Source organism: Belonocnema kinseyi, chromosome 3 (assembly GCF_010883055.1).
Source record: "Belonocnema kinseyi isolate 2016_QV_RU_SX_M_011 chromosome 3, B_treatae_v1, whole genome shotgun sequence".
Taxonomy (NCBI): Eukaryota; Metazoa; Arthropoda; class Insecta; order Hymenoptera; family Cynipidae; genus Belonocnema; species Belonocnema kinseyi.
In genome coordinates, this window is record NC_046659.1 from 158,318,988 (window position 1) to 158,335,568 (window position 16,581).

Below are 16,581 nucleotides of genomic sequence, written 5' to 3' on the forward strand. Positions count from 1 at the left end.
ATTTTACTTACAAAAAAAGTTCTTAGGTTTAAAAAAACATTCAGTGAACTGAAAAACTGTGGTCGGTAATATAGGTATTTAGCTGTGTCACATGCCCTTAAGTACTAAATCAATATATCAGACTTGACACCTTTTTTTTCCTTTTTTGAATAATTCGGTTTTTCTCCTATTTTCAAGAAACTGCCCCATTTTTTTACTTAAATGTAAACTGACTTCTGGGTTGAAAATTCAAATAGGTTTTTGGTTAAACATTTAATTATTTTGTTGAAAAATGATCCTTTTTTAGAAGTTTAACTGTTTTGTTGAAAATGTGTCTTGTTTGGTTAAATTTAACCTTTGTTTATTTAAAATAAAAACAATTGTTTGAAATATCTATTATTACATTTCTTTGTTGCGAATTCACATTTTTTTATTTAAAATTTAATAACTTGGTTAAAAGTCGAACTGCTTTGCTAAAAAGTTCATTTTTATGATTGAACTTTTTGTTACTTGGTTGAAAGTAATTATTTTTGTGTTTGAAATATGAATTAATGTATTTTTTTGAGACTTCCTCCTTTTTAGTTGAAAATTCAATTGCATGGTAGAAGGCTAGTCAAATATAAAAAAAAATTCTGAAAATTGAACTATTTTATTTTTGGCCGAAAATTGACATTTTTTAGTTAAAAATTTAACTATTTTGTTCTTTCTAAAGATTCATCTATTTGGTTACAAATTTAATCATTTTTTTGGGTTGAAAATTCATATTTTTGGGTGAAAATTCAACTTTTGTGGTTTGAAAATTGACCCATTTGCTTTAAAATTGATGTATTTTTTTTTTGAAATTTCGTCTTTTTGTTTGAAATTTTTTATTTAACCATTTAAAATTTAACCATTCCAGTTGAAGATTTATCAGTTTAGTAAAAAATTCGTCTCTGCTTGTAAATTGATCTAATTTGTTGAGAAATAATTTTTTTACTGCAAATTTAACTTCCATTTTTGGTTGAAAATTCAAATCCTTGTTTAAAAGTTGAACTAATTTTTGTTAAAATTCTTTTTTTTGGGGTTAAAAATTCATATTTATGGGTGAAAATCCATCTTTTTGGGTTGAAAATTCCAATGTTGTGGAGAAAAATAATATGTTTACTGTAAATTTAATTATTCCATTGTTGGTTAAAAATTAATTTGGTTGAAGATTGGTATTTTTTTAAGTTAAAAGTCAAATCCTTATTTAAAAGTTAAACTAATTTTTTTTGAAAATTTTTTTTTTTTTGGTTGAAAATTTTTTTCTGGTTGAAAATTTAACCGTTTTGTTGAAATAATTTTTTTTTTGTTAAAAATTTAACCATTCCAGTTCAAGATTCATCTTTCTAGTTGAAAATTCATCTCTTTGGTTGAAAATTAAACTAATTTGCTGAAATTAATTTTTTTCCTGCAAATTTAACAATTTCATTTTTGGGTGAAAATTGACACTTTTTAGTTAAAAATTTAATAATTTTTTTCGGCTGAAAATTCATATTTTTGTGTGAAAATCCATCTTTATGGGTTGAAAATTCAACTGTTGTGGTTTGAAAATTGATCTATTTGCTTTAAAATTAATGTATTTTCTTGAAAATTCGTCTTTTTTGTTGAAAATTTTTATTTAACTATTTAAAATTTAGCCATTCCAGTAGCAGATTTATCACTTTAGTTAAAAATTCATCTCTGCTTGTAAATTGATCTAATTTGTTGAAAAATAATTTTTTACTGCCAATTTAACTATTCCGTTTTTGGTTGAAAATTAATGTGGTTGAAAATTAGTATTTTTTTCGTTGAAAATTCAAATCCTTGTTTGAAAGTTATTTTTCGTTTTAAATTCTTTCTTTTTGGTTTGAAAATTTATCTCCGGTTGAAAATTTAACCGTTTTGTTGAGAATTATTTTTTTTGTTCAATTTCATTTTTTTTTTGCAAATTTAACTATTTCATTTTTGGTTGAAAATTGACGTTTTTAGTTAAAAATTCAACAATTTTGTTCTTGTTAAAGATTGATCTATTTGGTTAAAAATTAAATCATTTTTTTGGTGAAAATCTATCTTTTTGGGTTAAAACTTTAACTGTTGTGGTTTGAAAACTGACCCATTTGCTTTAAAATTGATCTATTTTCTTGAAAATTCGTCTTTTTTGTTGAAGATTTTTATTTAACTATTTAAAATTTAGCCATTCCAGTAGCAGATTTATCACTTTAGTTAAAAATTCATTTCTGCTTGTAAATTGATCTAATTTGTTGAAAAATAATTTTTTACTGCCAATTTAACTATTCCGTTTTTGGTTGAAAATTAATGTGGTTGAAAATTAGTATTTTTTTCGTTGAAAATTCAAATCCTTGTTTGAAAGTTATTTTTCGTTTTAAATTCTTTCTTTTTGGTTTGAAAATTTATCTCCGGTTGAAAATTTAACCGTTTTGTTGAGAATGATTTTTTTTGTTCGATTTAATTTTTTTTTTTGCAAATTTAACTATTTCATTTTTGGTTGAAAATTGACATTTTTAGTTAAAAATTCAACCATTTTGTTCTTGTTAAAGATTGATCTATTTGGTTAAAAATTAAATAATTTTTTTGGTGAAAATCTATCTTTTTGGGTTAAAACTTTAACTGTTGTGGTTTGAAAACTGACCCATTTGCTTTCAAATTGATCTATTTTCTTGAAAATTCGTCTTTTTTGTTGAAGATTTTTATTTAACCATTTAAATTTTAATCATTCCAGTTGAAGATTTATCATTTTAGTTAAAAATTCATCTCTGCTTGTAATTTGATTTAATTTGTTGAAAAATAATTTTTTTACTGTAAATTTAACTGTTCCATTTTTGGTTAAAAATCAATCTGCTTTGGGTGATAATGAAACTATTTTGTTGAAAATTGGTCTTTTCTTTGAAAATTCAAATCCTTGTTTAAAAGTTAAACTAATTTTGGTTGAAAATTCTTTTTTTTTTAGCGTTGAAAATTCATATTTTTGGGTGAAAATCCATCTTTTTGAGTTGAAAATTAAACTGTTGTGGTTTGAAAATTTCCCTACTTGTTTTAAAATGTATGTATTTTCTTGAAACTTCGTCTTTTTGGTAGAAAGTCCATCTTTTTGGGTTGGACATTCAAACAAACTGTTTCTTATTTATAATTAAAATTGTTTTTTCTTGAAATATCTAATATATATATTGTATAGTTGTCATTGTTGAAGAATTATAATTTTCGTTTGTTTGAAAATTAATCTGTTTTGGTTAAACATTCTTGATTTTTAATAAATTGAACTATTTTTTAGTCAAAATAAAAATCTGTTTTAGTTAAAATACCAGCTATTGCATTTTTTGTTGAGAATTAATAGTTTTTGGTTGAAAATTTAAGTACGATTTAAAAATAGAATTTCTTTGTTAAAAATTAGTTTCTTCGGTCGAAGATACATCTATTTGGTCGAAAATTACTTGTTTGTTTGTTTAAAATTCGTATTTTTGGTTGAAAATCCATCTTTTTATGCTAAAAATTCAACTATTCTTGTACAAATTTTACGTATTCGGTTTAAAATGTACATTTTTGTAAAAAATTCATTTTTTATTTTTTAAATTCAATTGTCTACAAATTTTCGTTTTCTTGAAAAAATACAACAGTTTGGTTGAAAATTAATTAGTTTCTTTAGGATTCAACTATTTTGTTAAAAGTTGGTCTTTTCCGGTTATATTGAAATGTTTTAGATTCAATTTTGAAATATTTTTTGGCTGAAATATCAATTATCTTTTTTGATTGAAAATTTAACTGTTAAAAATTAATTTTTTCTACTGCAAATTTTATTATTCCCGTTCAATATTCATAGTTTTAGTTGGAAAATAAACTATTATGTTGAAAATTCGTTGTCTTGGTTGAAAATGAATTTTTTGTAACGAAAAAATTTAATATTTTCATTTTTGGTTGAAAATTAACTGCTTAATTAAAAATTGAATTAGGGTAATTAAACTTACCTGTTTGAATTAAGTTAAGAACTGCATAACTAAAACGAAGATTTTATCGTACTGAAGAATGTTATTTTGTGAGCACGTTATTGCATTAGCAATATGATAGTAAATATGTTCCAGTGATAAATCTGTCAAACTAACTATATTTTGATGTTTTCGAGTTAATTATGTAACATTATAAAGAAATATATGATATTGCTTTTTACTGAAAAAATGAATGGGATGAAATTAAAAAATATTTTACAAAAATTGATTGTGACATCTTATTACCACACGCGAGGGGTTATCACTAGATAGAACCCCAGCAACTTTTATTGTGCATTTACACATTTGATAAATGATAATAAACATGTGATTTGAGATTGGAGGTTTCCTGTCAGTCGAAGTCTAGCACTTGCCAAATATAATTACGGATTAAATTACTAAGAGCATACAAGTTTTAAAGTAAGTTCTTGTCTGAAAGTTATTTTTTGATGTTATTTAATAAGTTATTATTTTAATTTGGTTGTAAAATAATTTATTTTCTATTAATTTATATCCTTATATAAAAAAAGGTTTGTCACGAAAATTTCGAAAGGCACTGTTGTTGCTTTTCCTCAATGCTGATTGGGTAGTTTGCAAAACTCGAGGGAAAGACTGTTTAATATCATTTATATTTATCATTATTTTGTAATTTAAACCGTAATTAAGAATTAATTTTCAGTTTAAAAGACATGAGCAAAAGTAACTTTATTGTAAAATGTCAATCAGAAGTTGTCTTTTTGCAACAGGTGAAAAATTATCATTTTTTAAAATTTGAATTGCGCTATTTAAATTAAAATAATTATTTTTGAAAATTAAAACTTTTAAAAAGAAAAATGTTGAACAAAACATGAAATAATTAAATTGTTAGTTCAAATAATTAATTGACAACCAAGAAAAAGGGGATTTTCCACAAAATAGATTTTCAACCAAAATGATGAATTTTCGATAAAAAAATGAAGTTTCAACAAAAGTTGTATTGTTGATATTTACACCAAGAGAAAAATTTTAATTTTCAATGAAAATCAGTTGAATTAAACCGAACAAATACGAATTTTCAAATAATTATTTAAATACTTAACCAAAACAAACTACTTGTATAACCAAAAAGATGAATTTTTGACCAAAAGCTTCACTTTACAACCCAAAGATATGCATTTTCTACAAAAAGTGAATTTTTGACTAAAATGATTAATCTTCAACTACAAATTCAATTTATCAATCCAATATTTAAATTTTTCACCCAAAAGAAACATTTTGTACCAAAAAAAGATTAATTGTCAACAAGATAGTTCAATTTTCAACTAAAAACTATTAATTTTCTATCGAAAGTGAAACAGCGACATTTTTAATTAAAAAATTAATTTTCAATGAAATTAAATTGAACAAAACAGTTAAATATATAAGCATACAATTTATTTTTGGATTGAAACAATGTATCTTCAACTACAAGAATAAATTCTCAACCCAATAGTTGAATTTTCAACAAAATAGTTCAATTTTGAACCAAACAGTTGAATTTACGACCCAAAAATATGTAATCGCTACTAAAATAATTGAATTCTCAACCCAAAAAAAGACAAAAGTGAATTTTTAACTAAAAAATATAAACATTCTATCGAAAATAAAATATCTACATTTTCAGACAAAAAAATTCAACAAAATAGTTCAATTTTCAACCTAAAAAAAAGAAGCGAATTTTCAAATAAAAAATAGGAATTTTCTATCAAAAAGAAAATAGCTGCATTTTCAATTTAAAAAATTCATTTTGAACCAAATAGTTCCAATATTTAACCAAGCAGTTGAATTTACTACCCAAACCAAAACAAGAATTGAATTTTTATCTAAAAAATATCAATATTCTATCAAAAAAGAAATAGCTACATTTTCAGAAAAAAGATCCAACAAAATAGTTCAATTTTCAACCCAACAGTTTAATTCACAGCCCGAAAAAGACAAGAAGCGAATTTTCAATTAAAAAATATATTTTTTCTATAAAAAATAAAAGAGCTGCATTTTCAATTAAAAAAAAAAAATAATTTTCAACAAAGTAGTTAAATCTATAAGCAAAAAATTATTTTTTGACTAAAATAAGGTATCTTCAACCATAAAAATGAGTTTTCAATCCCATATTTGAATTTCAAATCCAAAAGAAACATTTTATACCAAAAAAGCCAAATTTTCAACAAAATATGTAGATACATTTTTTAACAAAATGGTTCAATTTTCAACCAAACAGTTAAATTTACAACACAAAAGGACCAAAAGTGAATTTTCAAATAAAAAATATGACTTTTCTATCGAAAGAGAAATAGCGACATTTTAAATTAAAAAATTGATTTTTAACCAAATTAAATTCAATAAAATAGTTAAATATATAAGCAAAAAATTAATTTTTAACTAAAATAATGTATCTTCAACTAAGAGAATTTTCCTCCCAAAAGTTGAATTTTCAACAAAATAGTTCAATTTTTAACCAAACAGTTGAGTTTGCGACCCAAAAATATGCAATTTTTACTAAAATAATTGAATTATCAACCCAAAAAAATACAAGAAGTGAATTTTTTAAATTAAAAATATCAATATTCTATAATTAATGTAATAGCTACATTTTCAGACGAAAAAATTCAACAAAATAGTTCAATTTTCAACCAAATAGTTTGATTTACAACCTAAAAAAAGAGAAGTAGTGAATTTACAAATAAAAAATATGAATTTTCTATCAAAAATGAAATAGCTGCATTTTTAATATAAAAAAATTATTTTCAACAAAGTAGTTAAATGTCTAAGCAAAAAATTAATTTTTAACTAAAATAATGTATCTTCAACCATAAAAATTAATTTTCAACCCTAAGAGGAAATTTTCAACAAAATAGTTCAATTTTCAACCGAACAGTTGAATTTACAACCCAAAAATATGCATTTTATACTTAAATAATTTTATGTTCAACCTAAGAAAGACGAGTAAATTTAATACAAATATATGTGAAAGTAAACAATTTGATACTTAATTGTTTTACACAGAGAGCTTTGAACCTGTAGAATTTCGACGAGCTTTTCAACTTTTAACGTTACAATTTGACTTGTTCTGTTTAAAAAATGTTAAATTTGCAAGTGATTTTGTTCATTTTTAAGGTATAAATAACAATTGAATACTTATTATTTGTAAACAAAATTCGAGTAATTTCAAAAGATATTTCGTAGTTTTAAAAAGATTTAAAATTAATTTAAAACTTGAACTGCCTTCAAGTAATTGAAAAGAAGCATGTTCACATTTTTGTTTAGAACTTCTAAATTCATTTTAAAATTAACCACATTTTTCCTAAAACTTTTGGACAATCCTGCAAATTAAAAAAAAAAAATCCTTAAAATCGTCCAGGTTCTGTTTTGATCATTTTGGAAATCTCTTTAAACCTTTTTAAATTTTCTGTTACAACAATTTTTCAAAATGAAAAATCATTTTTAATTTTCCAAGGAATACTAAGAAAAAGTTTTTATTCTTTTTAAGCCTTTAACAATTCTTCAAAAGTTTCTAAATTTGTTGGTTTGAAATCTGCAAAAATCTGCATTTTGTTTTAAATTCGGTTGTGGGTATTTGCACCAAAATTTCGGTACGAATAGTCCAATTTTTTGGGTGACAAACTTTGTGTAAATGATTTGAAATCATTTCGAGTTCTAAATTTAATTTTGATATTTTAAAAACTTCTAAATATCTCTTAAAATTACTCTTATTTTTCTACAAATAATAAGGATTCATATTGTTATTTATAGATTCAAATTTTAAGGATTTTTTTTTAATTTGCTAGAATTTCTAAAAGTTGTAGGAAAAATTCAATTCATTTACATTTTCATCATTCAATACATATAATTTTGAAAATTTTTAAAGTTCATTGCTTGATTCTTTAATTTAGAGTATTGAAAATGTTAGCGTGAATTTATATTTTTGTAATTTAATCTGAATCTTTGAACTCTATAATTTATAAAAGTTCTAAATTTTGCAGTTTATCTGCATTTCATTAAAAAAATTTCAATTTAAAAGTATTAGTACCTTCCATTTCAAATGTGTAAATTTAATTTATTGTTTATTAGTTTAACTGGAAAAATGTTTAAAATAGAGTTCGATTTTTAAAATTTTATTGATCGTGAAAAATGTTTGCGAACCGGGAAAAAACCGTGAAATGACCGGGAATTTTTTTCTTCGACTAAAACGGCCACCCTGAAGAAAAGAAAAATAACTAAATTTCTTACCAAAAATGGGGTAGTTCTCAAATTGTATAAGCTTTTTTGTAAATATAACAAAACTCATCAACATCTCCAATGTTCTTAGATATCCTATTAGCAAATTTAGATGTAATTAAAATATATTGTTAAGAATAACAATTTTTTAAAAATAGAATATGGCTGCACTACTCCAGAAGAACATTTGGGAGACGGATCCCGAACTGTTTGAAATAATGAAAAAGGAGAAAAAACGCCAAGAATCTGGACTGGAAATGATTGCGAGTGAAAATTTCACATCCTTGAGTGTACTTCAGTGCCTTGGTTCTTGCCTTCATAATAAGTACAGTGAAGGTCTTCCTGGCCAAAGGTACATTTTTTTAATTACTTAAAATACGAAAAAACAATAAAAACAATTGAAAATAATTAGCATTAATTTCCCTGAAGAAAAAAATATGATAGAAAAATCAGTATACGCCTACAATGATTTTCTTAAAAAATAGGTGACTTTAAATAAATAAATGTAGAAGATTTCAAAGCTAAATTGTTCAGTTTTGCAAAATCGTAATTATAAAAAAAATCATTCACAACAAAATGTAGATTTTTGAAGACTGCACAAAAAATTTGTTTAGAAGCTTTTTCAGAATTTTGAAAGGTTTCAAGAAAATAAAAAAAATTTCAAAAGATTAATCGGACAATTATTTATGATTTTTTACAACATTTTTTTAAAGAGTATGTTTAAAAAGAAATCAAAAGATTTTCACAATGTTTAAAAAATAAAATCAGTAAGATTTGATTTAAAAAATAAGGAAAAATTTAGAACTACTTTAGATATTTGAAGGTTTCGAAATAAAAGTTTGAAATTTTTAAATCTCTGTTTTAAAAGTGTTGAAAGGTTTCAAAGACGATAAAAAGTTTTTTTTAAATTCTTGATTGTGTTACTTTTTTCACTGGAAATTAGCATTTTAAAAAAAATTTTCAACATTTTTTAGTGATTTTTATCCAGTTTTTTTCGGCTGAAAGTGATATTTAAAAATGCTTTAATTGTTTTTTGAATTTTAGCGTTTTACATAAAAAATTAGTATTTTAAAACAAAAATCATTGGAAAAGGTTTAATTTCAGCTAATATTAATAAGGTTTTTCACAGCAAATCGTTTTTTTTTTTAATAAAAACTCATTTAATTCTAAAGGTTCATAATTTTTTAACAATTTTAGGTAACGTTCGCTTTTTACACAACAAATTGGTATTTTAAAATAAAAATAAATTATAATTTAAACGTGAGTTATCATTTTTTAACAATTTTGAATAATATTAGTGTTTTCTGTTGAAATTATTGGTGTTTTTAATTTAAAAATTATTGAATTTTAAAGAATTTTTACAAATTTCCAACCATTTTAGTTATTTTGGTGTGCGTTTCACCTGAAATTGGTATTTAATACAAAAAATCATTACATTTAATACAATGATTTTTGTTTAAAATAATGAAAATTTATAAACTTGAACTATTTTTGTCAGGATTTTCGATTCTTAAGAATTTTGAAAGGATTAAACGGAATATAAAATTTTTCTCAAGATTTCTGGGAAAATTTTAAATGATTTTTCATTTTATAACATTTATTTTCAGACTTTAGGTTTGTGTTTTGAAATATTTCTTTCTAAAAATATTTAGAATTAAAAAAATTTTTTGAAAAATAATTTAAAATTTGAAAAGATTCAAAAAAGTTTAAACTAATTGTAGATTTTTTATAAAATTTGAAGTTTTTAAAAAGTGTTGAAGGTTTATATTCAAGATAATAAATCATTGTTTCTCTAAGATTCCTGGGAATATTTAAAGTCATTATTTATTTTTTTAAAATAATTTCAAGTGAATATTTATAATGATTTTAAAACATTACAAAATATTTCCCAAATGTTAAAAAACAATTCCGGAAGATTTTAAAACAATTTTAGGTATCGTGTCAGTTTAAAATATATTTCGAAATTTTAGACTCAATTTTTTTGTACAATTTTTTGAAATCCTGTAAAATAAATAAATCTTAGAGATTTTCTAGATAGATTTTCGACATCGTGTTTTTAGTTAGAAAATGCATTTTTTTTTTAAATTGAAATTTGAACAGTTTGATTTAAAATTAAAAAACCTTTTTGTTCGAATTAAAGATGTTTTTTTGTTTTTAGATAATTCGTCTCTTTCAGAAAATATGTAATCTTCTTTGGTTAAAAATATTTGAAATTAAAAAATTTATTTGAAGCGTTTGAAAATTAATATTTTTTTGCGAGGATTCAACTATTTTGTTGAAAAATTTTGTCTTCTTTGGCTGATATCAACTATTTTTAATTAAAAATAAAAATATTTTTGGATTGCAGTATCAACTATTAAATTTTTTGTTTAAAATTTATCTTTTTTAATTGAAAATTTAACTATTGGTGTAAAGATGAATTTTTGTTGTTGAAATTTTGATTTGTAATATCAGAATTTTTCAAAAATCTTTTTTCATGCTCTCAAGAATCTTAGGAAAATTATTTTAAATAACCTTAAAAACAAATAACCATATGAAACCAAAAAATTAATTAAAATGAAATTAAATTTATTCCCTAATGGTCTCTAGAAATTTAATTTAATTATAGAGGAGCCTGCTAAAATACCGTAAGACATTTTAAAATCCTATAAAATTCTTGGACAAGCCTTTAAAATCCTCGCAAATGTTTGGAAATATTTGAAATCTTGAAAAATCCGTTGAAATGTTTTCCAAAAACTTACGAAATTCTTTGAAATCCGTGGAAAATAATATTTTTAACTCCCTTGAAATTCGTTTAAATCCTTAAAATTAGTGAAAATATTTGGAAACCTTTATAAATCTTTTAAAACCCCATAAAATTTGTTATAATTTGGGAAACCTTTGAAAACCCTTGAAATAATTTAAATCTCGCCTTTAGTAAATAAAAAATAAGCCATTCGTTTGTAGTTTCTCGATATTTTTCACATCACTTTTTAAAATATTTTAATATTATTTATTTCTAGACTGATTTCCTTTTATAGGAAAATCATTCAAGGTCTATACAGCATTTCATATAATATTTTTTCGCGAAGGAAAGTTGAAAAGAGTTTTTGCTTTCGAAAAAATAGATTTGTGGTTTTTTGTTTTGCTTGGTGGCGATTTGCTATTGCAAATTTTGATAAGAAAATGTTGAATGAAGCATTTTTTTTCTATAGATATTATGGTGGAAATGAATACATAGATCAAGTAGAACTCTTGGCTCAGAAGCGATCGCTGGAAGCATTTAAATTGAATCCTGATGAATGGGGATGCAATGTCCAACCATATTCTGGAAGTCCAGCTAATTTTGCAGTCTACACAGGACTGATAGAACCCCACGGGAGAATAATGGGTCTTGATCTTCCGGATGGTGGTCATCTTACCCATGGTAAAGAATGATACAAGTTTCAAATTTTCAAATTTATTGATTCATTTTAAAAAAAAAGATGCCTTTTCTACAATAAAACATGACTTTTTAACTAAATACTTGAATTTTCAACAAAATAATTAAATTCTGAACATGATAGTTACATTTTCAACCTAAAAGATTAAATTTATACAACAACAACCAAATTTTAAAGCCAAAAAGAGGAATTTTCAACAAATTAAGCTTTTTCCCTCAAGAATGAATCAAATGTTTATCGAAATTGTTGAGCCTTCAAGCCGAAAGACTAAATTTCTCCACAAAAATTGAATTTTTAAACCAAGAATATGACTTCTGCAAAAAATTAATTTTGCAGGAAACTGATGCATTTTTTCCCAACAAACATGAAATTTCAAAGAAAGGAAATAATTTCTTTTTACTAAAAAAGGAGAATTTTCGACTAAAAAGATCTATCATAAAAAAAGGGAAAAGTTACATTTTCAGTTGAAAAATTAATTTTAAACCAAAAGAAAAAAGCTTTTCAAATAAAACGTAAAATTTTCAACTCAAATAGTTGACTTATCAATCAAAAAAGATTATTTTTGAACAAAATAGTTAAAATTTCAACCAAAGAGATGAATTTTCAACTAAAAATATCAATCTTCAAGCAAAAAATGATTTTTTAAACAAATTTTTCAATAAAATCTTTCAAACAAGATGTTTCAATACTAAAAACAAAGAAGAATTTTTAACCAAAAAGTTGCATTTTCATTTACAAAAATATTATATTTCTAGTAAAACGGATGAATTTTTAAATAAAAAAGATCATTTTTGCACAAAAAAGAGTATAGTTTTCTGTTAAAAAAATATTTTAGCAGACTTTTCACGACCGAAATATGAATTTTTAAACAAAAAATAAGTTTCTACGAAACAAATTGAATTTTTATGCCAAAAAGACGAATTTTTCACCAAAAATAATTTTTTAAAACAAAATTGTTGAATTCTCTACTAAATGGTTGCATTTTTATCAAAAAAAAGAGATTGAATTTGTCTTAAAACAGATGAATTTTTATTTAAAAAAACCTTTGTTTAAAAAAATAGTTGAATTTTCATACAAAAAGATTCCAGTTGACTTTTAAGTTAAAAAATATGCATTTTTTAACAAAAAATACGTGTAATCAAATAATAAAATAAAAAAATTAAGTTATTATCCAAAAAATTGTTGAATTTTCAACTGAACAGTTGAATTTTTAACCAAAAAGTATGACTTTTTAACAAAATGATTCATTTTTGAAACAAATAATGAAAATTTAAAATAAAAATGTCAGTTATTATAAAAAAAAATGGTGTAATTTTCTAGCCAAAAAAAGAAATTTTCAACAAAACAGTTGAGTTTTCAACCAAGAAGTATGACTTTTTATCAAAATTATTGAATTTTCAATAAAATGATTTATTTTGTAACCAAATAATAAAATTTGGAAATAAAAATATGAATTATTATATGAAAATTGTTGAATTTTCAAGCAAAAAGACGAATTTTCCACTAAACAGTTGAATTTTCAACTAAAAGTATGAATTTTTAACAAATTTATTCATTCTTGAACCAAATAATAAAAGTTTTAAATAAAAATATGAATTATTATACAAAAAATTGTTTAATTTTCAGCCAAAAAGGATGACTTTTTAAGCAAATTGTTGAATTTTCTACAAAATAATTCAATTTTGAACCAAATAATAAAATTTTTAAATAAAAATACGAATTAATATCCAAAGAAGTGTTGAATTTTTAACAAAAAAGTTGTAATTTCAACCAAAAAGGATGATTTTTTAACAAAATTGTTCAATTTTCAACAAAATAATTCATTTTTGAAAGAAATAATACCATTTTTTAATGAAAATATGAATTATTATCGAAAAATTGTCGAATTTTTAACCAAAAAGTATGACTTTTTAAAAAAATTATTGAACTTTTAACAAAATGATTAATTTTTTAACCAAATAATACAATTTTTAAATAAAAAGATGAGTTATTATCTAAAAATTGTTGAGTTTTCAACTGAACAGTTGAACTTTCAACCAAAAAGTATGACTTTTTAACAAAACTATTGAATTTTCAACAAAATGATTCATTTTTGAACCAAATGATAAAGTTTCTAAATAAAAATATGAATTATTATCCAAAAAATGCTGTAATTTTCATGTTAAAAGACGAATTTCCAACAAAATAATTCAATTTTGAACCAAGTAATAAAACTTTTAAATAAAAAATATGAATTATTACCTAAACATTTAAGAGCATTTAATTTTAAATTATTAAAAAAAATTAATTAATTTCAATTTTAATTATTTTAAAAGTTTAATTTATTTTAATTTGATTTATTAAATAGTAATAGTTGGAATTTAAGTTGAAAAATGAAGAAAAAAGATCGAAGGACTGTGAAGCGTGCGATAAGTAAATAAGAATTTTCATAATTTATCCGCTAAAGAATAACATTTTAAATAAACATCAAAGTTCATTTTTAATACTTTAAAAATTGTATCCCACTATCTTGACACTATTTTCTATCTCTGACATAAGTCCGAGGCCTGCATATGTAATTCTGAAATGGATGACAGCATTAAAAAAATAACATAATTCAAATCTGAAACAAGAAATTTGCCAAAAGAATTACGATTTTGACTTGGAATAGGAAATCTTCGAGATCTATAATTCTAACCTGGAAAAGAAATTTTCGAAAAGAATTAAAATTCTTAGTTAGAACATGGCAACTGGAAAAGGAGTTTAATTCCTAGATCGTAAAAATGAAAAATTGACCGGGAATTAAAAAAAAAATCTGGCTGATAGACACTTAGGGTGTCTAATGACCTTGAAAACCTTAAAAACCTGAAATTCTCCTTGAATTTTTTTCAATCCATTTCAAAGATTTGAAAAGATTTTAATAATTTCAAACGAACAGAAAAGATTTCAAGAACAAAGATTAAAGAAATATTTCAAAGATTTTATAAAGATTTAAAAAAATTGCACAAAGTTTTTGTAGATATCAAGGCTTTCAAGGACTTTAAATATATTCAAATATTTTAAACGATTACAACAAATTTCATAAAGATTTTACAAAAGCTTTAAAAAATGCCAAAAGATTTCACCGAAATTTCAAGCTTTCACTAAGTTTTGTAATACTTCACAAAACTTTCAATGATTTCAAAGACATTAAAAAGATTAGAAAATATTCCTAAAGATTTCACAAAGACGAATCATATTCGCAAAAAATTAAGAATTTGTTAATTTACGATTCGGTTTTCTTTAGAAATTTGTGGACAATAAAAAATGAAACATTTTTTACATGTATGACAAACGTTTATTTCATTATTTGATGTAAAAAAGGAGACCTGGAAAATTTTGATTTCTTGACCTGGAAAGCCTGGAAAAGACCTTGGATTTTGTTCCTAAGAATCGCTAGACACCCTGGCACTCTGAAATTACAATCAGTTTAATGTAGGAATTTTCGCTCCCATTTTTGAGCATCTAGCCAACAATATTTTAAAATTAATCAGGTTTCTTCACTGCAAACAAGAAGATTTCAGCAACCTCTATCTTTTTCGAATCGATGCCATACAAAGTGGATCCAAAGACTGGTTTGATCGACTACGACAAACTGGCAGAGCAAGCTCGTCTCTTTAAACCTAAAATCATCATCGCAGGTGTCTCTTGTTACAGTAGATGTTTGGATTACAAGCGTTTTAAAGAAATTGCGACAGAAAATAACGCTTATCTATTCAGTGATATGGCTCATGTATCTGGTTTGGTAGCCGCTGGTGTTATTCCAAGTCCATTTGAATACAGCGATGTCGTTTCTACAACCACACACAAGACTTTGAGGTACGAAAATCTTTTTTTTTATCCACATTTTCTAAACGATGGCACTATTTCTCTTTTATTTAAAAAAAAAATGAGACTGAACACACTATTTTTTTACAATTTTCCGCTAGTGACACTTTATTTATTTTTCCCTTACTATTTTTGAGTTTATTCGCTAATTGGTATTTGAATTTTCAATGGAAAAATATGAATGATGAGCAAAAAATGTAACGGTTATTTTACAAAAAGATTTTCATTTTAAATCAAAAACAGTTGAATTGTACTAAAAAGGACGAGTTTACAACGTAATTGTTGAATCTTTAATCAAAGCAGATTTATTTTCAACCAGGCAGTTGCATTTTGAATTAAAAAGATTAGCTAGCTTTTAAAAAAACAGTTAAAATTTCAACCAAATAGTTTAATTTTCAACGAATTAGTTAAATTTTCGGCTAAAGAGATTAATTTATATATTAAATAGTTGAATTTCGAAGCTGAAAAGATTAATTTTCCACGAAACAGTTGAATTTTCGAAGAAAAAAGATTAAAATACATTCCAGTACAGCTGAATTTTTTATTCAAAACGGCAATTTTTCTATCGAAAAGACTAATATTCAATAAAAAATGGGTCTTTTTTTAACCAAAAAAATATTTATCAATCATGACAGAAAAAAAAATGTAAATTAAATGATTGAATTTTCAAGCCAAAAAGGAGATTTTTCTGTACAACAGTTGAATTTTCAACAAATAAATTATCTTTCTACGAAATACTAGAATTTTCAAAACAAAAGGTCGAATTTTTAACAACAATAAAAATAAAGTTTCGACTGAAATTATGAATCTTGGACCAAAAAATCAGTTTTTTTTTACAAAGAAAATTTATTTTGTACGAAAAAGACGAACTTTCAACCAAATTGATGAATTTTCAATTAAAATTATGAATCTTCTACCGAGAAAAGTAATTTTTAACAGAGTAGTTGAATTTTCAATAAAAAAAAAATTAAAAAAATGAGATTTCTACAAAGACAGTTGAATTTTTTACCAAAATAATGAATTCTTTACAAACTAAATAAATTTGTATACGAAATAGTTCAATTTTTAGGTTAAAAAGATGAATTTTCTTCAAAATTGTTGAA

General features: G+C 23.5%; 1 protein-coding gene across 3 annotated transcripts in view; it reads left to right on the forward strand.

Annotated features, from left to right (window-relative positions):
* LOC117168964 (serine hydroxymethyltransferase, cytosolic) overlaps positions 1 to 16,581 on the forward strand; it is a 36,741-nt gene that overhangs the window by 5,790 nt on the left and 14,370 nt on the right. For 2 of the 3 annotated variants that reach the window (XM_033354969.1, XM_033354968.1), the window contains 3 exons: positions 8,369 to 8,562; positions 11,405 to 11,616; positions 15,145 to 15,469. In XM_033354969.1, the coding sequence (XP_033210860.1) occupies positions 8,369 to 8,562; positions 11,405 to 11,616; positions 15,145 to 15,469 (731 nt within the window). Of the gene's footprint in view, positions 1 to 4,310; positions 4,398 to 8,368; positions 8,563 to 11,404; positions 11,617 to 15,144; positions 15,470 to 16,581 lie in introns of those variants that run through there. The other variant, XM_033354970.1, reaches the window with a different exon arrangement.